General features: G+C 42.3%; 1 protein-coding gene across 2 annotated transcripts in view; it reads left to right on the top strand.

Moving 5' to 3' along the window:
• The window catches only part of PALS2 (protein associated with LIN7 2, MAGUK p55 family member), a 137,489-nt gene that overhangs the window by 88,072 nt on the left and 22,045 nt on the right, over positions 1-27,372 (top strand). The window contains exons 3-7 of one of the 2 annotated variants that reach the window (XM_084618345.1): positions 7,442-7,594; positions 9,473-9,643; positions 10,803-10,955; positions 11,575-11,802; positions 25,709-25,840. In XM_084618345.1, coding sequence (XP_084474471.1) covers positions 7,442-7,594; positions 9,473-9,643; positions 10,803-10,955; positions 11,575-11,802; positions 25,709-25,840 — 837 coding nt within the window. The remainder of the gene's footprint in view (positions 1-7,441; positions 7,595-9,472; positions 9,644-10,802; positions 10,956-11,574; positions 11,803-25,708; positions 25,841-27,372) is intronic. The other variant, XM_084618346.1, reaches the window with a different exon arrangement.

Genomic DNA, 27,372 nt, shown 5'->3' with positions numbered 1-27,372 from the left:
TAAATGGTTATATAATCTGTATGGTATTTGCAAAATACATTTAAAAAACGGCAGCACCATAACATTTCTTTATTCTTTTAAGAGTGATGTGTATGTCTGGCTCAAAATTCTCAGTGAGCCTTATAATAAACAGGATTATTTAGTCAATGACCTGACTTTTTTTTCTTTAAAATAGAAAAATAACTGAAGCTTTGTCCTTTCTGTGTTAAATAAGCTACTTCAGAGGTTAATTAATTACAAATATTGGGGCTTGCTTAATAGAATTTACAGGTAAGAATGGATTCTTACCTGTAAATTCTACTTGTTGAATTCTACTTACTTCATGAAAAATCGTTTCAGAAAAAACATACAGATTTTTCCATTTTTATAGCAAGATTAAATTTAAACATCTGCCTTTGACACACTGCCTCTACACAGCCCCACTGAGAAGTGGTTTTCCTAGGCAGATACTAAAGGACCCATATTAAAGCAGTACTTGGCAATTGGATATGTGCACTTGTCCATCGGGCTCCATATATTGTGGGTATACATTGTTCGCTCCCTGTAAGGGTGTCTCAGGGTATGTCTACACTACGAAATTAGGTCGAATTTATAAAAGTCGGTTTTTTTGAAATCGGTTTTATATATTCGAGAGTGTGTGTCCCCACAGAAAATGCTCTATGTGCATTAAGTGCATTAACTCGGCGGAGCGCTTCCACAGTACCGAGGCAAGCGTCGACTTCCGGAGCGTTGCACTGTGGGTAGCTATCCCACAGTTCCCGCAGTCTCCGCTGCCCATTGGAATTCTGGGTTGATATCCCAATGCCTGATGGGGCTAAAACATTGTCGCGGGTGGTTCTGGGTACATATCGTCAGGACCCCGTTCCCACCCTCCCTCCCCCCGTGAAAGCAAGGGCAGACAATCATTTCGCGCCTTTTTTGTCTGCTGCCAGCCAAAGATGTAAAGGATAGATGGAGTGGGTCAGAACAAGAAATAGACCAGATTTGTTTTGTACTCATTTTCCTCCTCCCCTGTCTAGATCACACTGCAGTCAGTCACAGAGAAGGCGCAGCGAGGTTAATCTAGCCATGTATCAATCAGAGGCCAGGCTAACCTCCTTGTTCCAATAACAACGATAACTTTGGTGCACCATTTCTTATTGGAACCCTCCGTGCAGTCCTGCCTGAAATACTCCTTGATGTACAGGCACACCCTTTGTTGATTTTTAGCTCCCTGAAGCCAACCCTGTAAGCCGTGTCGTCAGTCGCCCCTCCCTCCGTCAGAGCAACGGCAGACAATCGTTCCGCGCCTTCTTTCTCTGCGGACGCCATACCAAGGCAAGCATGGAGGCCGCTGAGCTCATTTTGGCAATTAGGAGCACATCAACCACCACACGCATTATCCAGCAGTATATGCAGCACCAGAACATGGCAACGCGATACCGGGCGAGGAGGCGACGTCAGCGCGGTCCCGTGAGTGATCAGGACATGGACACAGATTTCTCTGAAAGCATGGGCCCTGCCAATGCATGCATCATGGTGCTAATGGGGCAGGTTCATGCTGTGGAACGCCGATTCTGGGCTTGGGAAACAAGCACAGACTGGTGGGACCGCATAGTGTTGCAGGTCTGGGACGATTCCCAGTGGCTGCGAAACTTTCGCATGCGTAAGGGCACTTTCATGGAACTTTGTGACTTGCTTTCCCCTGCCCTGAAGCGCATGAATACCAGGATGAGAGCAGCCCTCACAGTTGAGAAGCAAGTGGCGATAGCCCTGTGGAAGCTTGCAACGCCAGACAGCTACCGGTCAGTTGGGAATCAATTTGGAGTGGGCAAATCTACTGTGGGGGCTGCTGTGATGCAAGTAGCTCACGCAATCAAAGATCTGCTGATATCAAGGGTAGTGACCCTGGGAAATGTGCAGGTCATAGTGGATGGCTTTGCTGCAATGGGATTCCCTAACTGTGGTGGGGCTATAGACGGAACCCATATCCCTATCTTGGCACCGGAGCACCAAGCCGCCGAGTACATAAACCGCAAGGGGTACTTTTCGATAGTGCTGCAAGCTCTGGTGGATCACAAGGGACGTTTCACCAACATCAACGTGGGATGGCCGGGAAAGGTGCATGACGCTCGCATCTTCAGGAACTCTGGTCTGTTTCAAAAGCTGCAGGAAGGGACTTTCTTCCCAGACCAGAAAATAACTGTTGGGGATGTTGAAATGCCTATATGTATCCTTGGGGACCCAGCCTACCCCTTAATGCCATGGCTCATGAAGCCGTACACAGGCAGCCTGGACAGTGGTCAGGAGCTGTTCAACTACAGGCTGAGCAAGTGCAGAATGGTGGTAGAATGTGCATTTGGACGTTTAAAGGCGCGCTGGCGCAGTTTACTGACTCGCTTAGACCTCAGCGAAACCAATATTCCCACTGTTATTACTGCTTGCTGTGTGCTCCATAATATCTGTGAGAGTAAGGGGGAGACGTTTATGGCGGGGTGGGAGATTGAGGCAAATCGCCTAGCTGCTGGTTACGCGCAGCCAGACACCAGGGCGGTTAGAAGAGCTCAGGAGGGCGCGGTACGCATCAGAGAAGCTTTGAAAACCAGTTTCATGACTGGCCAGGCTACAGTGTGAAAGTTCTGTTTGTTTCTCCTTGATGAAACCCCCCGCCCCTTGGTTCACTCTACTTCCCTGTAAGCTAACCACCCTCCCCTCCTCCCTTTAATCACCGCTTGCAGAGGCAATAAAGTCATTGCTGCTTCACAGTCATGCATTCGTTATTCATTCATCACACAAATAGGGAGATGACTACCAAGGTATCCCAGGAGGGGTGGTGGAGGAGGGAAGGAAAATGCCACACAGCACTTTAAGCACAGCACTTTAAAAGTTTACAACTTTAAAATTTATTGAATGACAGCCTTCTTTTTTTTGGGCAATCCTCTGTTGTGGAGTGGCTGGTTGGCCGGAGGCCCCCTCACCGCGTTCTTGGGCGTCTGGGTGTGGAGGCTATGGAACTTGGGGAGGAGGGCGGTTGGTTGCAGAGGGGCAGCAGTGGCAGTCTGTGCTCCAGCTGCCTTTGCTGCAGCTCAACCATACACTGGAGCATTCTGGTTTGGTCCTGCAGCAGCCTCAGCATTGAATCCTGCCTCCTCTCATCACGCTGCCGCCACTTACTCTCTTCAGCCCGCCACTTACTCTCTTCAGCCCTCCACCTCTCCTCCCGGTCATTTTGTGCTTTCCTGCACTCTGACATTATTTGCCTCCACGCATTCGTCTGTGCTCTGTCAGTGTGGGAGGACAGCATGAGCTCGGAGAACATTTCATCGCGAGTGCGTTTTTTTTTCTTTCTAAGCTTCACTAGCCTCTGGGAAGGAGAAGATCCTGTGATCATTGAAACACATGCAGCTGGTGGAGAAAAAAAAAGGGACAGCGGTATTTAAAAAGACACATTTTATAAAACAGTCGCTACACTCTTTCAGGGTAAACCTTGCTGTTAACATTACATACATAGCACATGTGCTTTCGTTACAAGGTCGCATTTTGCCTCCTCCCACCGCGTGACTACCCCCTCAACCTTCCCCCCTCCCTGTGGCTAACAGCGGGGAACATTTCTGTTCAGCCACAGGCAAACAGCCCAGCAGGAATGGGCTATACTGAGTGTCCCTGAAGAAAAGCACCCTATTTCAACCAGGTGACCATGAATTATATCTCACTCTCCTGAGGATAACACAGAGAGAGAGAGAACGGATTTTGGTTGAATGCCAGCAAACATACACTGCAATGCTTTGTTCTACAGTGATTCCCGAGTATGTGTTACTGGCCTGGAGTGATAAAGTGTCCTACCATGAAGGACGAAATAAGGCTGCCCTCCCCAGAAACCTTTTGCAAAGGCTTTAGGACTACATCTAGGAGAACCGCAAATGCCAGGGCAAAGTAATCCTTTCACATACTTGCTTTTAAACCATGTATAGCATTTTAAAAGGTACACTCACCAGAGGTCCCTTCTCCGCCTGCTGGGTCCAGGAGGCAGCCTTGGGTGGGTTCGGGGGGTACTGGCTCCAGGTCTAGGGTGAGAAACAGTTCCTGGCTGTCGGGAAAACCGGTTTCTCCGCTTGCTTGCTGTGAGCTATCTACAACCTCCTCCTCCTCCTCATCTTCTTCGTCCCCAAAACCTGCTTCCATATTGCCTCCATCTCCATTGAAGGAGTCAAACAACACGGCTGGGGTAGTGGTGGCTGAACCCCCTGAAATGGCATGCAGCTCATCATAGAAGCGGCATGTTTGGGGCTCTGACCCAGAGCGGCTGTTCGCCTCTCTGGTTTTCTGGTAGGCTTGCCTCAGCTCCTTCAGTTTCACGCGGCACTGCTTCGGGTCCCTGTTATGGCCTCTGTCCTTCATGCCCTGGGAGATTTTCACAAAGGTTTTGGCATTTCGAAAACTGGAACGGAGTTCTGATAGCACGGATTCCTCTCCCCAAACAGCGATCGGATCCCGTACCTCCCGTTCGGTCCATGCTGGAGCTCTTTTGCGATTCTGGGACTCCATCATGGTCACCTGTGCTGATGAGCTCTGCATGGTCACCTGCAGCTTGCCACGCTGGCCAAACAGGAAATGAGATTCAAAAGTTCGCGGTTCTTTTCCTGTCTACCTGGCCAGTGCATCTGAGTTGAGAGTGCTGTCCAGAGCGGTCAGAATGGAGCACTCTGAGATAGCTCCCGGAGGCCAATACCATCGAATTGTGTCCACAGTACCCCAAATTCGAGCTGGGAACGTCGATTTAAGCGCTAATCCACTTGTCAGGGGTGGAGTAAGGAAATCGATTTTAAGAGCCCTTTAAGTCGAAATAAAGGGCTTCACTGTGTGGACGGGTGCAGGTTTAAATCGATTTAACGTTGCTAAATTCGACCTAAAGTCCTAGTGTAGACCAGGGCTCAGTTCTCTCTGTACCAACCAGTGATCATGAATCAATTCTTTTGCTGACTTCTGTTTGTTAAAATTACTGTAAATAATGTTAGTAGTTTATATAGTGTTGAGCATCTTAATTTTTTTGTTGGTTTCCTTGGGAAATTCCCAGCTTCTGATGAGCACTGCTGAGTTTAGGGATGGACTTTGTCTAAGGCAGTACATCTGTAAGTCTTTTCAGAAGAGGGATGAAGAGGCCCAACAGAATTTTCTAATTTTCATTAGAACTTGCCTTTACAAGGGGATCTGGAAGCTCATGAGCCTGTTATCCTCCGCTAAAAAGGCACTGGAAGTGCAGTTTATTAAGCCTGCCTCAGTGTCAAAGTCTGATATCACATCACTGGATTTCAGAGTTGTCCTCTGGGTTATCATTAAAGAATGACAACATAAGCTAAATGACTTTATAAGTCTTAAGATCCAATCACTTTGAATGGAACTGGAAAAAGCATTTTCCTGGGGTCTTTAGGTTAGAGGTTGTTCAGCACAGAGGAGAAGAGCTCTGACAGGACTTCAGCCATCTGATCTGCTCAGCCTTTATTGTGATTGGCCTTCCTGAATCTTAGGTTGTAGAGATGTGTCTCAAGTTCTGCATTAGATTGAGCAGTAATCCACAGTGTGGTTATAGACACCTTTCTGTTATATTTATGGGGGAAAGGAGCCTTTTATGAAAAAAATGCTTTTTCTCCACTTATTCTTATTGCCAGGGTAGTGTGGAAGATTTGGCAGGAGAAAGCCAACATGGAACTGACAGACCTGGTTCTCAGGAAATATTGCTCAGTCATCCTTTCACTCTTTCTCTTGAGTCCGGATTTCTTGTCTCAGCAGAGCAGTTTATGCAGACTTCATGTCCCTTCATAGCTGTTGATTTTCAAAGCAAGATGACTTTACTTGTCTGAGGTGATCCAGTCAGTCAGAGATCAAAAAGCAGCCTCATAGGGGGTGACAAAGTTAGAACTGGCTTAAAATTGCTCAAGGCAGATGCTTTGACATGGTGGTTATCGGATTCCAATTGTCTTGGACTTTGTCCTATCTCTGGTATCACTGAAGCAATTCTTGGCAACTGTTCATATTTACATGGCTGCTAGTGAGAGTCAGCAATTCTTATGATAGTCCACAAAGAAGAAATGTCCTTAGGCTGCACCCCAAGTTTCTGACCAAAATTATCTCTCATCTCAATAAGTCAGTTTCTCTGCCTGTGTTTTTTCCCCAGAGCCCAATATCTGCTGTTGGGAAGGAAAGTTGAGATGGTTAGGAACTCTTAGTTATTACACTATACTCCTGATTACCCAAATAGCAGGGGGGACACAGATTTCATTCAGATAATTGGGAGTTTGGACAAAATGGAGAGGGCAGGAGCTGTTCAGCAGGGGGTGGCCTCCTTGGTTTCTGGGGGTGGCTCCTCCTCACAGTCCTAGCCAGAGGGTAGAGGGAGGTCTCCGCTTTTCCCCATCAGAAGTGTGGCCTTCTGCCTGCACCTTGCGCCTGCAGGGGTCAGGGATCACCAGCTTTGCAGTGGTCCGAGCTTTCTGCAGTTCCACTGTCATAGCACCACTTCACCCACTCTCATGATAGCAGAGCTACATAGGGCTCCCTGTGCTGCTGCAGGAGTCATTCCATATCATCGTGGCCTCCCCTGTGGCCAAGGTTTGTTGTCATCGCCTTCCTGGCCAGGGGTCTTTGCTCTATTATCAGAATCTCCGCATTATCCAAATCCCTTTCTTGGCCCCTAGCATAGATTCAGGCCCTCTGCAGCTGGGGGACAAGGAAGGGATTCAGATAATAAGGATAATAAGGTTTTGGCTAAATGGAGTATAATGTATTTAGAGGAAATTCAGACTATGAAGCCCAGTCATTAGAGGGGAGAAGACCTTCTTTTCAAGGAGGTCACTGCTAACTAGGGTGACCAGATGTCTCGATATTAAGGACTTTGTGTTATATAGGAACTATACCCCCTACTCCCGAAAAAGAGTCCCAATTTTTCATACTTGCTATCTGCTTACCCTACTGCTAACTAGTCTCTTAGAGTGGGACTCAGTGACAGAAATGTCCAGGATCAAGCAAAAGAGTTACCAAGGCAAACTCTTGTTCTCTAACTGTATTGCCTTCATAAAGCAACATTGATCCTCCCTCTTCCTCTCTGTTTCAGAGCCCAGCCCTTGTAGCACTTCTAGAAGTAAAGAGAAACTGAAAGATTGTTCAGAGATGGTGGGCTATTAGACTGTTGTGTAATATAGAGCTTGGGGGGACACGTGTACACACACACACGTCAGTCCAGTGCTGCTTTAAAATGAGGGTTCTGTGGCCAAGTGGTTAAGCACGTTAATCCTGCGGTGAGGCTGTGAAGGCAAAACAGCAGATTTACTTTAGATAAAGTGCTCTTTTTACTCTTGATGAAAAGATAAATCAGGAAATAAAATTAATCACAGGGCTAAATGAATTAAAAGTACTGTTGCAACTCATTGGCTATCATTAATATAATCTTGTTTTTAATCTCTCACAGGCTCATGAGCGACTGGAAGATTCTAAACTTGAGGCTGTCAGTGACAACAACCTGGAGCTAGTGAATGAAATTCTTGAAGACATCAGTCCTTTAATAAACAAAGATGAAAGTATTGCAGAATTAGTTGGTATACTCAAGGAACCTCATTTTCAGGTATCATTTTTTTTCAGTTTGCATATTTAAATGTTACCACTTAATATATAAACATATGCATATTGATCTAACTAGGAGTGGAAAAAATAATTTTAACCCCTCCAGCCAAATAAGGAGGAAGAATTTGGAAGAAACACCACAGTCTTTTTTTTCACCAAGAGTAGAGTTAAAGAGAAATAGGATAAAACCAAAACGAAAAAAGACCACTTGGAGGGATTAGGTATATATGATGATGAATTCATTTTGATCAAAGCATATTCTACATTCCTTGATATATTCTCAAATCTGTCTCTAGCCAAGCACTTACAATTCTTTCTTCTCCTGGTCCAAATTTGCTGTGCTCAGGGGGATGATGTATATTACGTACAGATTTGACATCCTTTCACCTGGAAACTTAATTCTGCACTGTCAGCTAAAGAATCTTTGTTTTTTTAAAACTGGTCACACTGTTGCTCTTGCATACAGGGTTTTTGTGTTTTGGGGTTTTTTTTAACTGGACAGTTTTATGCTTCAAAAGTTACACAAGATCTAAAAGGATTTCCCTAACTTTTATTTTACTTTTTATCTTAAATTTGGATTTACTTTTCTCCACTGCTGTGGTGTGTTTGGCAGACATTTAACTACACCATTATTCCAGCATCCTATCTCTGACTATAGCCAGTAGCAGGCTATTCACAAGAAGGTGCAGGAAACCCCTTATTCATAAGTCTGTGGCCTTCTCTCATCCCTCAGAAAAAGTTTCTTCAGGAAAGAGGTATTGTACATTTCTGCCTATTAAATCATTAATAGTCTAGGAATTGCACTTGATGTGAGCTATGCCCTCTACATATTCCCAAACAAAAAACTGTCAAAGCAGAGTCAAGGTTGAGCGTATGTATCACTTAAGGGGAAAAAACATAACCTGGATGATGATGTCCTACCAAAGCCAAGCACTACAAAATCAGGAAATTCAGAGCTAAGGTAATACTTAAGCGATCCAAAATGTTAAAGTAAGAAATTCACAGTTATGGCACTGAAACCACCTTATCCATCATCTCTCATTCATCACCGAAAGATCAACTCCAGCCTCCCTGGCTCACTTGTTAAATTTTCAAACAAGCATCTTCTCCTATGTTGCCCCTTTCGCTTATGAGTTTTTCCCCCTAAATATCTGAAAAGCTAACTCATTATCTTCCTTAAGATTCCTCCTTTGGACTCTCCTCTGTGGTGTTATGTACAAAAGCTTGACAATGGTTAAGCTGCTAGTGTACTGAGCCCGCAGCTTCTTGCGCTGACCAATAATGTCCCTTGTGTCCTTGTACTTAGGCTTGTCTGTATACCTCTATCATCTTTTCTTTCATTTAGATTGTTAAACTCTTTGGGGCAGGGAATGTCTTTGTTCCGTGTGTGTACAGGGCCTAGCACAGTGGGGTACTGGCCCAGGACTAGGGCTCCTAGGTACTGTGATCATACAAAAAATAATAACCTTAACTCTGCCCTGTAGTAACATTGTTAGATTATTATGATTAAGGGATCTTAGCATTTTGTGCCACCACATTAGGTTAAACTGATTTTTAAAGAGCATATTAGAATATTTTTTCATAATTTACCCCTCGTGGTGTCATGAGGATTCTGACTCTCCCTTTGCAGAGATTCCTACACAAAAACCCACTTACTCAAGTTTTGAGCAGAGGACCAGGTAAAAGAATAGCTCCCAGTCCTGTAACTGCCAGGTTCAGTCACAAGCAAATTGGTGGCAGCAGTTAAAGCAAATTTTTGCTGGCCCTTCAAGAGGCTCCCAGGAACCTGTAGCCCCTATCTTCTGCTTCCACAGCTGGACCTGAAGTTCCTTTTTCTCTGTTATGTCTGTTTCGCTGTTTCCCTGTTTGTGGCACACAGGCTCCTGAAGCATCCCATGTGAGTTGCTTGAAGGCCTCTGCTTTCTGTGTCCATGCTCTGGTAGGCCTCTGGAAGCTGCAACATTCGAGTAGTACAGCCTGGCCTAGCTACTGGTCCTATCCTCTGCCTACCCCGGCTGTGCATGTGGCCCTACCAGAGCCACCATCCATGGTATCTTGTACTCTGCTTTTTCTATCCAACTACTTAATGTGATGCCTGTCAGTGGCCTTGCCTGTGACTAGAACTCCAGAATGTCTTTTTGTGAAATAAACTGCCACTATCCTACTTTAAGGCGAGGTAGGATTAAGGGCCATTCTACTCCACCAACTTGTCAAGGGCCCATATTTCCTCTCCCTGCCTCTACCAATGAGACTCCCCTGAGCTCCCTTTCTGACGGAGCCTGGTACTTCCATCTCATGGGAGTGAATTATTGCCAGGTTATACAGATGTGGGTTGGAGTACCCTTCTTGTTTCCATGTTTTCCACGTAGGCCTGAAGTCACTATAATCTGTCCCCTAGAGTCTGGTCTTTTGCTTTGTCCAGCAAACCTAGATTTATGTTGGTTTTTTCATAATTGTTAGAAGATTAGATTTTTTAACGAAAGGTATCTTAAAACTGTAAAGTAAATTGTTTTCCAAAGGTATTCATTATAAGATTTCAATATTTGTATGTTTGTCCATGTATGTAGACTGGGAAGAACTCCTTTAGTTCAAAGTTCTGATCACTTGTTTCCAGCAAGTGGAGTTATCTCAGTTTACATATATCCCAAATCATATATGGGACTATAATTCAGGTTCTTGTAAGTAGAAACCACACACTTCTTGCAAAATCACTAGAAACTCTTATAAACCTAGGACTTGCAATTCTGCGTAGTTTTAGCTTTTTAGTGGGGGATTGTTCATTTTTTACTTCCACCACTTTGTGTTCATGAGCCTCCAGGAACCTAATGTGACTGCTCAGATACTTCCTTATTAGTCAAAGAAGAAGAATATTTTAGGGTGTCTGCACGCATGTTCATGCGTGAGAGTTCACCTGGTCCTATTCGACCCCATATTTACTCTGTCTCCTACAACTGCTTACAGTAAATAGTGTTTATGTGAGTAGTCCCATATTTGTTCACATAGTATGATGATGAAGTCATGTAAATACTTACTCATATGTCCCAAAGAAGTCTATTTAAGTGTTACTGTATTCTAAACGAAACAAGGGTTGCAAAATCTAGGCTTAAAGGTTTTGTAGCAACTTATTTAGGTACTGAATTGTCATTTAATAACCAATACCTTCCATAGATATTAATAGTAAACCTGCTTTATTCACTCTTCATTTACAGTCACTCTTGGAAGCCCATGATATTGTGGCATCAAAGTCTTATGATTCCCCTCCTTCTAGCCCAGAAATTAATAGTTCTTCAGTGAACAACCAGGTAGTACCAGTAGATGCCATTCGTATACTTGGTATTCACAAAAGAGCAGGGGAGCCACTGGTAAGTAAATGTAATTAAGTGTTGTGTCTTTCACCTAAACAGTAAGAGAAATATTTTTGATGTTTTGAATTTTCTACATTGTTCTTATTATTTCTCTTTATTCATACTGGTGTTTATAATTTTTATATTGAGTAATCCCATTGATTATAATGTGCACTATAACATTTTCAAAATCAGTTTGACAGGAGATGCAAGAATGAAAGGCTAAAATCTGAAGATACATGACCATTCTCCCACACTTTTTCTCTTCAAGGACAAATGATGACCTTGTCATTAGGCAGGATGATATGCCTAGCATAAGTGATATGAAGAAACTTTTTTTGAATATTTGGTCCTATTAAGGAATGACAGAACTTAGTGAAATCAAGAGCAAATGATCTGACCGGTGTATGCTTACGTATCAACTTCCCGTCCGGAGTACATATGATTTGCATTTATTTCACTTGGACCATGCATATTTATTGCATAATACAGTGCAATAATGTCAGTATGTTAACAATTTGTTCTGTGGTCACTATTAAAAAGTCAGCAGTAGTAGTAATTGTTAGAACAAAATTTAAGGTGAAACTCAAACAGTGATATTAAACTAAGTAATGGTGTTACTCAATGCTTCCTTTAGGGTGTTACATTTAGGGTTGAGAATAATGATCTAGTAATAGCACGAATCTTGCATGGCGGAATGATAGATCGACAAGGACTTCTGCATGTGGGTGACATCATTAAAGAGGTGAATGGCCATGAAGTTGGAAACAATCCAAAAGAACTACAAGAACTACTGAAAAATATTAGTGGCAGTGTCACTCTGAAAATTCTTCCCAGTTATAGAGACACTGTTATTCCTCAACAGGTCAGTAACATGATATTTTCATTGCTTCTGCCAGAAAACGTTTTATTTAGTGGTGTTATAATAATCTTATGTATTATAAATTACTGAAGGAATGAAAACAAAAGACTTCTCTCTATTTTGTTTTCTTACTTTGTGCATTTGACTGCACTCTTTGTATAGTCACTTTAACTCTTCCCCTGCATAGTCAGTCAGTTTCCCCTTTGTCTGGGTCTTTCCCATACAGTAAAAGAGGAAGAAAAAAGATTGTTTTAAAAGAGAAAGGAATATATAACTAAACCCACAAAAGTTAACACAGGGGCTGAAGAGTAAGTGTAGTATCTTTAATTCTCTTTAAAAAGAACTAGATTAAGTTGTCCTTTAAATGATTGACACAGGATATATCATGTAATGTAAAGCTGCTATATAGCTGGCTGAAATTTTGAAAAAAATGAACATTTTGAAGAGTGACAATTTTTGGATTAAATTTTGTAGTAATTTTTTTTTACTGTTTTTGACTGTGTTTGCTACCATTTTCTCATGTAAAACAATGAGGTACAGGTATTTCCTTCTCTTCGTTTGGAGCATTTGGTAGTAAACACAGATACTGCAGATAAACTGGAGAATATAAATATCTGGCCCCATAGATATCATGGTAATTGGTGTCTTAAAATGCCTCCTACTGCTTCTTAATGAGGTAGGTTGCTTCAAATATTAAAAGATGGACAAATAAAGGAAGGTTCACATAATAGGATTTTAACCAGACAAAACCTGATGAGTATACAACTGAGCTATGGATTCTTTTTTATTGAGAAACATAGCACATAAAGAGTGTGCTTAATGTTATATGGTATTCCTTTACTAATATAAATAACATTTTGGTCTTAAACTTTTGTTCTGGGAACGTGTGCCCATTTCATATGTTTATATCTGTCCTCTTAAGTCCTTCATATTGACACATAGGATAGTGTAAAGACCTTTTAGCCAATTAACAAAGACGAAGGTTTATTTGCTTTATAGTGAGCATAAAGCTGGGGTTGCATGTGCCTCACTATCCAATAATTCTAATTTGATTTCATACCAAGAATTCCCTAAATCCCTCACATCTTCATATTTCTGTCAATTGAGTGGTAAAAGTAATAGTCCTTTGCATTTGCATAATGTCTCTTTATTAGAAGAGCTCAGCTGCCTTAAAAGGATGGGTAGGTAGCAGTTTCTCCATTCACAGATGGGGAAAGTGAAGTACAGAGAAATTAAGTGACTTGCTCATAGTCACTCAACAAGTTTGGTGAAGGGTCAGCACACTAGAACAGATACTGTATCCTAACCTTATGAGAGAGCCACTCTTCTGGATTTGCAGTTTATATAGATTTCTGGTAGATCCATGTTAACGTTCTGCAAATACAGGTTCTTGTCCTTCCGTGATACCTACAAATAGGAAGTTCTATATAAATGCTTAGTACTGTTTATTTAATGGGTGTTTCAGGTTCTAGCATATCAAAAAGCTGTATTGCTGAGCTTAAGAGATCCAAACAGTATAATACAATGCAAAATAAATCTCTTATTGTTCCACATCCTATCCTGGCTTTTATCACATATTTATCCACCAGCCAAATTCCCTTTTAGGGCAGTTGGCTTCATAAAGCCAATAAACTTAGTTAACTAAGTTGTGAATGCAAACAGAGTAGTATTTTAGTACTGGCTTTCTGATTCTACTCGTAGTGACCCATACATATTCTAACAATTTGTGCACTGATTGTGAATTCCTACAACACAGATTACAAAGTGGGGTGTGTCTGTTCGTGGCATTACCCAGGGTGCAATCTGGACTGTTGAACAGCCGTGTCCCCTCAATTGTCCAGCCTGGGGTGCCTTTTATATTGCTCACGCACAGCCTCCAGCATGTAAATTACTCCCAGCTATCCTGTGAGAGTGCTGTGGCGAGCCACTCTTGAATTACACTGCAGAACAACACCAGTTCCAGATTTCCCCCCAGAAATGTGCATCTTGTACTGCCGAGCCCTCTCCTGGACAACACAAGCTCATATAAAGTCGTTCATTTTATTAATAGAAAATGATATGTACAAACCCTGTTACCTCAAATGAAGTTTCCAAAACACTTCAGTCCAAGCACACTGGTCTAGATAAAACAATAAAACAAGTTTATTAACTACAGAGAGATTTTAAGTGATTACAAGTAATGAGGCATAAAAGTCAGAATTGGTTACAAAGAAATAAAAGGCAAAACGCAACTAATACCTAACATAATCAGCTAAGTGAATTCAAAGCTAGGGTCTCTCATCACATGTTCTAGATGTTTTACTGGCTGAGTCTTTCCGTCAGGATCTCTCCTCCTCGTCCAAAGCTATTTACTTTGTTCTTCAAGTGTCGTCGATGTCGTGAGTAAAGATGAAGGGAGATTTGGGGGTGTCTGTTCCCCATTTTTATATCTTGTTCTCTTCTTTGAGAATCAGGAGACAGAAAGTCTGTGGGGATGGGAACCTCCAGCTATTTCTTTGCAAGATGTAAATTTCTCTCACCCTTTTTTCTGCCAAAGAATGGCCACTGAATCAGGTGATGGTCTTTTTCATTTTTTTGACACCTGATTTGAAACATTAGTTTGCCTTTTGTCTCTGAGGAACTGGTTTGTGGTTGCTATTAGTAATATCATAGAGTAGAATCATATAACATTGCATACAATGTTGCCACACGTATTTTACCTGGATAATAATGACCAGCAAATTTTGAGTTTTCAAATAATACCTCACAAGGCATACTTTGTCCAAAATGTATCATAGTCTTGAAAAAGGAATGAACGCAGGGGTACAGACTATCACGCTCTTGTAAACCAGTTTGCCTGTCAAGCCCTGAAGGCTTTATATATTCTGTTATAGCTTGATTTCTATATTTTAGGAAAATCAGGCTTTCTGCTGCAATTCCTGTATTTTTTTATTTTGTTTAAAATCTTGAGCTGAAACAAATGCCCAATTGTCAATTTTTGGTAATAGATGATTTTCTTCTTTTGTCTTTTATTTTTTGTGGAATTGTAAATGTCAGTAACTGAATCTTATTTGTATATAGTAAAGAAAAGAAAATGGACATATTTAACAATTAAGAGTTGAGTAAGATTAGTCTCTTGATCCACCATGTCTTCTCTTACTTGAACACTTCTTTTCCTTTTCAAAATCCACGTTTCACATGTATATCTATAGTTAATTTAAGTAACTGGAATTTTATTCATTGGGGGTAAAGAGGGCTGAAGAATGCACCTTTATTTAAGGTGCTATACACAGAACTCTCACTCTTGGGTATCATGTTCCCTTGAGCAACTGGTGTTACTCCTTACCAAAATAATCAATACCTCATTTAGGAAGGAATCTTTCCTTCCTCCTTCAGATATACAATAGTTCAACCTCCATTGAAGAAATCCACTTTAGGTACTTCAGATTTAGCTTAATTACCAGCCAGTATCAAATCTCTTGTTCCTGAGCATAGTCTTAGAGAAGAAAAAGGCCAATTTACAAGCCCGGAACCTAGGATCAAAACTGCTTTAGTGGCACTGATGAATGACCTCCTGCTGTGCATGGATGGAGAGCAGACATCCATTCTGATCCTCCTGGACCTCTCTGCACCATTCAGCACTGCTGATCATGAGATACTGCTGTCCCATCTAAGAAAAGAAACAAGGATCCATAAGAATGTACTAAAATGGTTTAAGTCCTTTGTGAAGGGACGCACTCAAAGCACAGTGATGTGAAGCAGCATCTTTGCCACCAGGTCCCTCATTTGTGGAGTACTACAAGGATAAATTTTCTCTGATCTAGGCAAACTGGTGAGAATTCATGGATTCAAGTGCCAACAATATGCAGATGAGACACAACTTCTACTTCTCCTTCAGTACATGTGGTTATCAAGATCAGCTAATGGATTAAGAACAGCTGATTGAACTTGAATCTAATCAAGATAAAGATTATGCTGATTGGCAGCAGAAAGCACTTTTGGGAAGTTTTGAGTGCAGTTTCTTTTAGTTAAAAGTACATATGCACAATTGGTCAATTCATTCCATAGTTTAGAACTGCTGCTGGATTTTTGGCTGACATAGTCTCACATAGCAGCATCCATGAGTAACACTTTCTACCATCTCTGTTTGGCAAGGACTAAGTCCTATCCTGATGGAGAATGACTTGGCCCTCAGTTATATGTTGCCCTTATCTTCTGTTTGGATGATCCAATGGCTGGAAGTTTGAAACTAGACAAATTCAGCCTGTAAGTAAGATGTAAATTTTTAACCATGAGGGTATTAGCCATTGGAACAATTTACCAAGAGGGGTGGTGAATTCTCTGTCAATGACCATTTTAGAATCAAGGTTGGATGGTTCTTCTGAAAGATCTGCTATAGGAATGATTTTGGGTAAGTTCTATGGCCTGTGTTATACAGGAAGTTTAGAGTAGAGGATCACAATGGATCCCTGCTGTCCTTGGAATCTGTGATTCCAGCAACAAAATATACCTGGACATGAAGCCATCAGACTTTAGGAAACTTCAACTACTACAACTTCTCCTCAGCAACACAGACTACAGTGAGCACATCAGACCTGTCATCTCTCTACGGTGGCTTTTCATAGAATATAGTGTCAAATTCAAGGTCTTGATCCTTACCTTCAATGCACTTATGGCTTGGGTTCAGGATATCTAGAAGATCACCTAAAGTTCAGAGATGAGGATCGCTGTTGACAGCTCTGCTCCTGAGGCACAACGGTGCTTTCTGCTGCAAAGGTAAAGCTCGTTTGTGCAGGAGACAGTTGTTGTGGGAGCAGAGCCAAGACTGTGGAACATACTCCCACAGGAACTGAGAACTGTCACAAACCTCACCACTTTCCACTCCAAATGCAAGTTATGCTGCTGTGGCCATATCTTAACTAAAATAAACATATAAACGTACATATATTTTAAAAAAACTACCACAACTGAACACTCTATATTGCCACACAATTTTTCCTCTGGGGGATGATGAGAGGATGAACCACATTTTAAAGATGTTAGTCATATCACATAATGCGTTTCTGAAGCACCTCAAACTATCATGAACAAAATAGAGCAGAAATGTCCCCATTATAAGATAAGGCAGAACTATCCAAACTCTGAGATTTTGACTCTCCTAAATAAGACGGTGGTGTCAAGCAAGCAGGATTCTCTCCTCTCCTTCTCTCTGTCCTCCCTTATAGAAGTCTGGTCAGCATTCATTTCGCAACTGTCTTTACCTCAGTTTTCAGGACTTTCCACTTAGTGTTGCCTTGATTGGTAAAAGAGCTCTCCTTAAGTGCTGTAGCCTGACTTTTGTGGCTTCCACTTCTGTTGTCACATGTCCCAGGGTAGCTTTTTCTCCTGTATTTATATCTTTTCTTTTTAAATCAGCCAGTCCAGTCAGAGCTGTAATAAATTCTTCTGGTTTATTTAACCCACAATGCATTTTGTCATTGCTTCTTGTTGTTTAATTCCAAAATTGTTGTTCCTTTGTCATTTGGTTCTGCTGAAGTCCTTTCATGAGTCAGCTCAGAGCTTGTTTTATCCTGCTTTGCTTTTCTGTATTTGGAGGGTTTCTGTCTTAGTAGATTGTCTATTTTGGCACATTTTGTTGGCTTCTCTTCAGTGTCTCTGGTCTTGTAGTACTTCGGACTCTTGTGGTGTTGCTTTGGTGAATTGTTTCTCTGTACAGCTTTAGTGCTTTGCCAGGTTTGTTCTTCCTGTCAAGTCTCTTCAAATTATTTTCCCACTCACTGTCCCTATAGATAAGTGGTTTTCAAGCTGTGGGTCGCGACCAGTACTGGTTGCGGAATAGAAGGCACTGGGTCGTGGCGGCTCCAGTCAGCACCGCTGACTGAGCCGTTAAAAGTCCCGTCAGCAGTGCTGCCCAGCTGCTTGTTCCAGTACCGTGCTGTGCCCCGGAAGCAGCTAGCAGCATGTCTGTCTCCTAGGTGATGGGGGCCCATGGGGTTCCTTATGCTGCCTCTGCCCGAGCACCGGCTCCACGCTATAGGTTTGACCATTTAAAGGTAGATTTCTTTTAAAGCACAAAATAAATCATATTCCTGAAAAATTTGAATATGATTTTACTGAAACATATGTTGGCTCACAGTAAATCGTGTGAGCTTATCTCAAGTGATCTTTGTCTTTAGGTGCCTCAGAGGCCTAATTGAGAGAGAGAATTGTCTAGTGGTTAGGGCACTAGCCTAGGACTTGGGAGACCTGGATTCAGTTCCTTGCTCTACAAAATACTTCCTATGTGATCTTAGGCAAGTCACTCAGCCTCTGTGCCTCAAATCCCCATCTGTAAAAACAGGGAAGCGCTACTGTCCTCATTTCACAGTGGTGTTGTAAGAATAAGTACATTAAAGATTGTGAAGTGCTTTGAGATCTACTAATGAAAAGTGTTATATTAGAGCTAGGTGTTCTATAGTATGAAGAGACAGATAATAAAACCCCCTTTAAACTTTTTTCAACCCAAGGTTTTGGCTAACGCAAATCAGCATGGGATGGAAAATTGCAAGAAGAAATATAATTTCTGTATCTTCAATCAGTCTGGTTTGATGGGTTGTTCCTTCTGTGTATATCTTATTAGGCAACAGAAAAGGCCAATTAGAACACTGAAGGCAAGATTTTTAAAAGTGATTAGTGATTTTTGGGTGAGTCTACATTTTTTTTGTCTGACTTGAGACTACTAAAAATGGCCTGATTTTCAGAGGATAAGTGCTCAGCGTTTTCTGAATATGTAGCCCCTTTAAGGTGTCTCATCTTGGGCACCTGCAAATTGATCCTCAGCCTGTTGGAACCTTCTGTTCAGATAATCAGTAGTCTAGAAAACAAGAAGCTGCTTTTCCTCACCAAAGTCTAGCTTCTGCCAAGACAGATAAGGATTACTCAGTAACACTACTGCTGTTCTTTTATCAGGTGAGGATCCTTTTTTTTTTTAAACTACATGATCAAAAAAGAAAACAAGAAAAAATAGAAACCAAGCTTCAAAGTGTAGCCTTTTGAAGAGCAGTTTTTCAGCCTTCTTTCTCTAGTTAGTTTGGTACATTTTTAAACTAGTGTGGCACTAAAGCCTGAAGATGAGTCTAACTCTGTAATCCAGAAGCAGAAATCGTTGAAAGGGTTCAAAATTGCGTATCCTACTAAGTTCAACACTGTTGAATAAAGGCTTGGAAATTTTATGCAAAAATATTTGGAACTCATGGCCAAAAGAACTAAGGTAAAAAGCTTTTAAATATCATTTGGTTTAAAGGACTTATTAAAAGACTCAAAATTGAAACTTCAAACCTCCAAGCATAAGACTGGACTGGAATTGTCAAACTTATTTTGTGCAGATTTATTATCTGTTCAGTACCTTCTTGTTGCATGAAGGGAAAACATACTCTATTTTAGAAACTGTTGTTTTTCTGCCCACCATTTCTTTTCTTTCTGCCTTCTTCTGTCTGTCTTTCATTTGTACTTTGTTCTCTGTAGCAACTCCCAGTTTCTCACCTCTGACCTGTGGATTTTGATCTCAATCCTTTCCTCATTTCTTTGCTAAAAGAATAAATTTAAATAGTTAATGATTACATTTTAAAGTGTCATTAGATTATTGGTAGTCAGAGGCAGTTCACAGCAATGAATCATTGTTTCAGGCTGTTTGCAGAATCAGGCAGATGGCATTACATTAGTTACAGTCCGTTCACATTTGAAAGGTGTTATATGTAGCCAGGAGAGAGAGAGCTTTTTTTTTTTTTTTTTTTTTTTGGTGAGAGCTTAGATTCTACAGATTCTGAACATGCTATGCAGGCCATGCAAATGTATTTGGTGGGCTGGATCCAGCCAACATTTGACACCCCAATCTAAACCCATACAGAAAAGGGTAACATTTTCTCAACCTCCCATAAGTTCACATTTCCTTATTTCCTATAATACAAGAGGAGGCTCTTTCATCTTGAAAGAATCTTCTAAGGTTCATTCTATCTACCACTCTGTCTCATTGAGTGATTTAAAGTGGGAGGCTTCTTCACTCTTAGGGAAAAACACTGATAAGTACAAGATTGGGCACCCTCAGTAATGACCAGGCGGTACTGCATAAAATTACAAGAAATGCCTGTTGTGTCCCCTCTGTTCATCCTGTCCTCAGTTGCTTTTTGGGAAGAAAAATAACACAAGGTTTTATTAACTATGTGTAGTTCATTGCCTCCTCAAGTACAGGTGCAGAATCTGGGACTTGTTTCCCTACGTTTTATAGTACCAAAAAAGGTGGACCAATTTTGATTTTTAAAATGGCTGAATTTGTTTGTATTCAAGAAAAAATTCTGGATGGAATCTAATGCAAAGATTTTGCTGTTGGGGACAGTTCATTCAGGGGATTTTGTAATATGTCTGGATCTCCGGGAAACCTACCTTTTTTTTTTTATATGCCTCTAGATCCCTGTTGGCATTATTGCCTGAGACTTGTCCTAGGGAGACATTCACTTTCAGTCAGAGCCAGTCATGTGGACACATACATGTGCTTGGGCTAGAAGTGGCAGCAATAAAGTTTAGTTTGTTCTTTGAGTGATGGTCCCTATGTGTATTTCACATGTGGGATATGCAAGCACACCATGTGTCTGAGTCTGTAATTTTTTGTAAGCAGTGTTCATTAGCCCAGTGGTTCTCAAAGTCAGTTCGCCGCTTGTTCAGGGAAAGCCCCTGGCGGGCTGGACTGGTTTGTTTACCTGCCATGTCCGCAGGTTCGGCCGATCGCAGCTCTCACTGGCCGCGGTTCCCTGCTCCAGGCCAACGGGGGCTGCGGGAAGCGGCCTTCCCGCAGCCCCCATTGGCCTGGAGCGGCGAACTGCACCCTATTACAGAGACTATTACAGCAAGGCAACCATTTGTACCATTGGTTCCACCAGAGATAAGGAATCCAGCTTTCTCTTCAGATGAGTATTAGCCCCTGCAGGATCCCCTGCAGCATCAGGCAGAGGGAGCATGAGATAAGAGCCCCAGATGATCAGGATTCCAGCCCCAGACCAGATACAACTGGCCAAAGGACAGGTGGTACCTGATGCCATGGATTCCTCCTCAACCAGCTGATTCAGCCTACAGGAGTCCTATTTATCATCACCCAGTTACCCACAATTGAAACTGTCAGAATATGTGGAAGGGGAAAGTGAGTCAGAGCCTACAGTTCTTGTCATCCTCACCGAATGAGGTGGTTACTCCATCCTCTGTTTCCCTCAGATGACTTTAAGCAATACCAGGATCTCATGCACAAGGTGACTGTAGAGCTACAGAATGAGCTGGAGAAGGTCCAGAAGCCTCAGCACAGTTTACTGGACATTCTGCAATCTTCCAGTCCCTGCTGAGTGGCCCTCCCCATCAATGAGGCCATCGTGGCAAAGATGGTTTGGCACACCCCGGCTTCTTGTGTGCTCACCCCAAAGAAAGCCAAAAACCATTACTTTGTTCCTTCCTGGAGGGGAGGGGGAGAGGTTTTTGTTTTCTCACCCACTGTCTAACTCTTTGGTAGTACAGGTAGCTACAGAGCAGTCCAAGCAACAGCACCCAAAGCCCACGGTCTCTGATAAAGGACACAAGTGACTCATCCTGCTAGGGAGAAAGGTCTTCTCATCCACCTCACTCCGGTTCAGGAGCTCAAATTACCAAGCCTTTTTGTCCAAATATGATGATAGCAACTGTAATAAGTTTTTGGAATTCAAGGACAAGCTCCCTCAGGATAAGGCCCACTCCAGGCCTTAGTGGATGAGGGTAGGATGGTGACCAAAGCTTCCCTCCAAGCTGTGCATTTAGAAAGATGGCTGCAGCCATTGTTATGCAAAGGGACTAATGGTTGCAATCCTCAGGTTTCCCTAGAGAGGTGCAGAGTACCATCCAAGATCTGCCCTTCGATAGTATCAACCTGTTTCATGATAGTCTCTCCACTCCTTGAGTCTTTAAGGGTAATGCTTTGCTCACTGGGCATTTATACTCCCACCCTTAAGAGAAAACCCCATAGACAAGGGGAATAGGGCAAGATGATCTCCTCAGCTTTTTAACCACCAACATCCTCAGGAGCCACCACACAAGAGACCGGGTTTATAGACCCAGGAACTCAGCCACTGTAACATCAACTGACACATCATATTCCAACCTCCAAATGAAGAGTTTCTTTTGATAGGTCTGTGGAGCTATACCTTACTGGTGCTGCTTCATTCCCCTCCCCTGATATTTGGAGGTTGCCTTACCTAATTTGCCAAAAACCAGAGGACCCACTACAGACAAATGGGTATTAGAGATGATTCATTGTAGCTTTCTGATCATGTTTCTGGTACCTCCTACTCACAAATCCCCTTCCCTGTTCCATTTCAAGGACCACTCTTACAAGCCGATTCTACAACAAGAGGCAAACCCCCCTCTCCTACCGGGAGCTGTAGAAAGGGTTCCACCACAACATTAGGGAAGGGATTCCATTCCCCTTACTTCCTGACCTCCAAGAAGAATGGGGAAAGGAGAGCAATTCTCAATCTGAGGCAGCTGAATAGATTCATTTGAAAGCTAAAATTCTGCATGATATCCGTGGGCATCAATAATTTCCTTGTTAGAGGGGAACACATGGTTTGACATTCTTGACCTGAAAGATGCATATGTTCACAAAGACATCCACCCAACTCACAGGAGGTTCCTCTTCAATCAATCACATTACCAGTTTAGAGTCCTTCACTTTGGCCTAGCTATAACACCCAAGGTCTTCACAGAGGTTTTTTCAGTAGTGGCAGTTTGGATGAGAAGGGATTTACAGGCTTCACTTACCTCAACAACTGGCTTCTGAAGGGCAGTTCCTATGAGGAAGTCCAGTGAACAGCCAGTGTTCTGCTCAGCCTTCTGCCTTCTTTGGATGTCTGCATCAATCACAAAAAGTCCACGTTGACACCCACAAGATGTATAAACTCTACAGGGCAATAATGGACTCAACCACAGCAAGAGCATATCTTCCTCTTGACTAGTTTCAGGCCACGAGTGCACTCATACATCAGGTCACTATCAGACCCTGGATGTCAGTCCAAACTCGCTTTTCCCTCCTTGGCCACATTGTCTCTTGCATACATGTGGTGCCATTCACCGGACTTCATCTTTGTTGCCTACAAGCCTGCCTTCTCTCTATGGACATATCAGAAGGGCAGTATAGATGGTAAGGTGACCATTCCTTCCAAAGTTTTGCACTCTTTCAGGCGGTGAATTAAACCAGAAAAGGGTTGGATGTGGATTCCGTTTCTCACACTGACTCCTGAGGCAACCATTGTTACCAGTGCCTCCCTCTTGGGTTGGGGTGATCATGCTGGTGATCATATGGCGCAAGGCATCTGGACTGTATGGGAGTCCAGAATGCATATCAATTTATTAGAACTGTGAGCAATCAGCAGGGGGGAACAAGCTGTTATCCTCTGTGCATAGAGGCAAGCGTCCTTTGGAACTGGTGCATCAGCCATTGTATAGCCCTACCAGCAGCATATTTACCAGGGATGCAAAACTCTCTAGCAGATTGTCTAAACAGACATTTTTCTGCAAATCACAAATGGGAGTTTAAAATTTGGTTCTCAACGTTTTCTCTTGATGGGGAACACCAGACTGGGACTTTTTTTTGCCTTATGGGGGAACAAGAAACTTCCTCAGTACTGCTCCAGAGCAGCACTGTGTAGGGGCTCGATTGGAGATGATCTGCTGGTGTCATGGACAGATTACCTGGAGTATGCCTTCCTTCCCATCCCATTGATACCACAGGTTCTATGGAAGATCCACCAAGACAGAGCTCAAGTCATCCTGATTGCGCCCAATTGGCAGAGACAGTTCTGGTTTATGGATCTGCAAAATTCCCTGTTCACCCACCCATGAATATCCCCTCAGAAAATGGGGTATTTGTCCCATCGAAAATGTTGAGTTTTCTATGAAAAATTGAAAACAAGAACACTTTGGCCAAAACCCAAAATATTTCTATTCTGAAGTGCTTCTGGTGTGCATAATGCTCCCATTCTCTTCTGTAGGCTGGGTTCCCTTGGCAAACTAAATCTCCCATGTTGCATATGGGTCTCTACTCTTGATGAGCAGAGGCATACATAATGGCAGTTGCATGGCTACTGTGCATCCTGAAAGCTGTAGTCCAGCTGGGGAGGGGTTTTGTTTTTGGATGTTCAGTTTTTTGACAAAAACAATTTTCCATAGAAAGTAGACATTTTCCACAAAAACAATTTTAGTCAAAAACTCAGTTTTCTGTTGAAACGGTTTTGATAGAAAACTTACAACTAGTCTTAATTTTAATATATTTGTTAATTATTTACAGCCCCACCCCCCTTTACATTAAAAGAAAGCTACAGTTGCAATGTCAAGCACTCAGCAGTTAAGAAATGTGAGAATTAAGATTGCATTATAGTACACTCTGGAAAAATAGTATGTGATCTTGTAGTTAAAGTGTTGTTAACATGGCTATAGACCCTTCTGCTCCATCCTCCTTCTCTCCAGACTGTCAGTACTCCTCTGGACCTCTTTATTCGCCCTAACACAGCTCATTTCCTTATCCCACCTCCACTGCTTCCCCTTCCTTCGTACCAGCTCCTCCCTGTTCGCACCTCTACATTCAGGTCACATTGCTTCCTCCTTCTCCTTCATGCTGCATTGGCGGTAGCAATGGAAGCATTGAGAACACAGAGGGGACATTCTTCTTGCTCTCAATTCCAGTGCCTGGCAGCACAGAATTGTTCAGCTGTTGAGAGAAGCAATTGCAGGTAAAGTTTGGCCCAGCCCCTCATCCCTGGAATGGCACGTGACTAGTCTGGTCGGTCCACAGGAGATGTATAGGGATGAAGAATGCTCTGTGCGGGCAGAATCTTCAGAGAGTGATGCTGCTGCCAGTCTCTAACAAATCTCTACTGAGCAAACTGCAGTTTTCAGAGACTTGGCTGAATTTGGGTACAGGCTTAATTTGAGAGAGAGAGAAACTTCCTCAGAAGTTGATTTGCTTGAGAGAATGTGAGGTGCCAAATAGCTCAGTGTTCTAACTGATTGTTCCTGTAGCCTGTTAACTTGTACACTGAAGGAGTAAATACATTGTTCTAAATCGATGGATTTGAAGATTCAAAAAAAGCTCTTTGTAGGTGGTAAATTTATCTTCCTGAATATGGTTTTCCAAAACATAAATTCTCCAGAACCAGCTTTTTTGAGTACTAGCAAGACAAAAGACTGCTTGGGCTAGCAGGAGCTGTAGGAATATAGGAATGCACTGAGCTTTAGTCAGAGACGCATTCTCCTATACAGGGGATAAGGCATGCAAATCCCCATCTTCTGAAGCATTGGAACCACAGAGAAGGGGGGCAGTTTACTGCCAGTTCCCTTTCCAATAGCAACTCTGAGAGGAAGGCCTTTAATACAAGTGAGGTCTTGAAACCTCAGCAATTCGTAGCCTAAGTTCATAGTTAGAATTTCACAAATCTCAAGGCCAGTGCTCACATTCTCAGAAATGCATACTTTAGATTAATTTCAGGTTAGTGCATGTCAGAATGCGGAGTTATGGTTTATACTGAAGTGTAAAAATGAGTGTTTCAGTTTCAGTTAGACAATATGTGTGTAATTTTTAAAAAAAAAAAACAATTTTGTATTTTCCTGGGTTGAGAAGCTTTTTGAGATCATTTTAGTGTTGCTGTTTAGTTTAATGTACTCTCTGCTGGTATAATATCAGGCAAAATGTTCTTTAAATCTTCTCCAATATCTTGTATTTTGCTTGGCCAAGGAAAATTGTTAACCATTAATTAAATTTTGTATGTCCTTAGCAAAGTTACAAAGCAGTTTTGGCTTTACTAACGAAGTAATGAGACTTTTTGATATCAGTAGCAATTGTTGATATTCAATCTTTTAAGCTTTAAAGGTTTACGATGTATTTCAGGTATTTGTGAAGTGTCATTTTGATTATAATCCATACAATGACAACCTGATCCCATGCAAAGAAGCAGGTTTGAAATTTTCTAAAGGAGAAATTCTTCAGATTGTAAACCGGGAAGACTCAAATTGGTGGCAGGTTGGTAAAATGCTGAGACCTTTATTACTTTGATTATTTATAATAGTAATAGATTTGTATTAATCTAATCCGGTTGATAGGAGTTTTAGGAAGAAGTATTGATCCAGCTTTTCGCTCTCCAGCATAACCTCAAAGTCTTAAAACAATCTTACATCATTGTCTTTCACTTCAGTATTATCTATACCACTCTATCTTTTTTATACTACTACTTATTTGGTCTGAAGCTGCTACATTCCAAAATTCAGATAATTTCCAGCAAAGTATCACATCTTAGGTTGTCAATTAATTATGGTGAGTCTCCCTCTGACAGTGATTGCGGAAGAGTAGGTTCTTCTTTGAGTGGTTGCAGACATGCGTTGCACTCAGGTGTGTGCACACCCAGCGCACCAAAGCTGTATAATTTTGCCTAGCAGTACCCACAGAATCGGCACCGGCTTCCCTCCGCTCATAGCTCTTCCCATGGCTATAAAAGGGCAGCACCACCCCAACCCTGCTCTGTTCCTTCACACTGCTTGCAGCTAGAGTTGGAGCACTTAGTGTGATCTTTCCTCTCTCTTGTCTTTACAGCTTTTTGTGTCATCTTTGTATATAGTTACTGTTAGTACCCTTAGGTAGTTAATAGCCAGGTAGCTTCTCTTGGTAGGATGCCTTCACTGGGGTTAAAACATTGCCCTTTTTGTGGGGCAGCTATTCCCCATAACCATCCACACCCTAGACGTTTATTTTGCCTTCAGGAAAAGCATGCTAAAGAAAGGTGCTCTATTTGTAAGTCCTTTAAAAAGAGGACACAGGAAACTAGAGATGTAAGATTAAAACAGCACCTTCTCGAGCAGACAGCATTGCCTGCCTCAACGTTGGGGACCAGTGTCAGGCCCGTGAAAGGGCACTGGAGCCGGTATGTATTGGTGCTTCTGGACTGAGCTCAGATTACTTGCCCAGAAGGAAGAAGGACTGCTCCCCTTCATCGGGCCCACAAACAAAAACAATCAAAACAGATCAGGGTCATTCCAGGGGATGGGGAGATTCATCTTCAGACTAAGGGAAGTACTGATTGGCACTGGGAGTCTCTTGGTATGAGGGATAGAGTGGGACCATCAACCCAATCTCTGGTCTCATGTTTAGATCAAGTTTGTGAATCTGTACCAGCAATTCTGGTGTACTGCCTTGGGGACACCCATTGATTCCGGTACCTTCAATACAGATGATGGTATCATTGGTTTCCACCCTGTGTATCCGGAAGCAGCAGATCTGTTGTGCCTGTCTGTTCCTGATTCACTGCTTATTCAAGACCCTCCTCTGACTGCAATTGCATCGTCTGTGGTGTCCTCTGCTACCCTGGGATTGTTGGTGAATTTATCGTTTCTGACACCGTCGTCCTCACTGCAGTTTACCCATGATGCATGGGTGTTGTCGATTTCTTATTTGGTACCAAGGGCGTCTTTGGCACAGATAGAATCCGTGGTATCAATGCTGACTACAACATAGTCTGGATCTGCTGGCTTGACACCAGCTTTATTTTTGGTACTGATGCC

The sequence above is a fragment of the Lepidochelys olivacea genome (assembly GCF_965140295.1).
Source record: "Lepidochelys olivacea isolate rLepOli2 genome assembly, chromosome: 2".
In the NCBI taxonomy this organism is placed as follows: Eukaryota; Metazoa; Chordata; order Testudines; family Cheloniidae; genus Lepidochelys; species Lepidochelys olivacea.
Note: the sequence above shows the minus strand (reverse complement) of the source record. Positions and strands in the feature narration are given on the sequence as shown.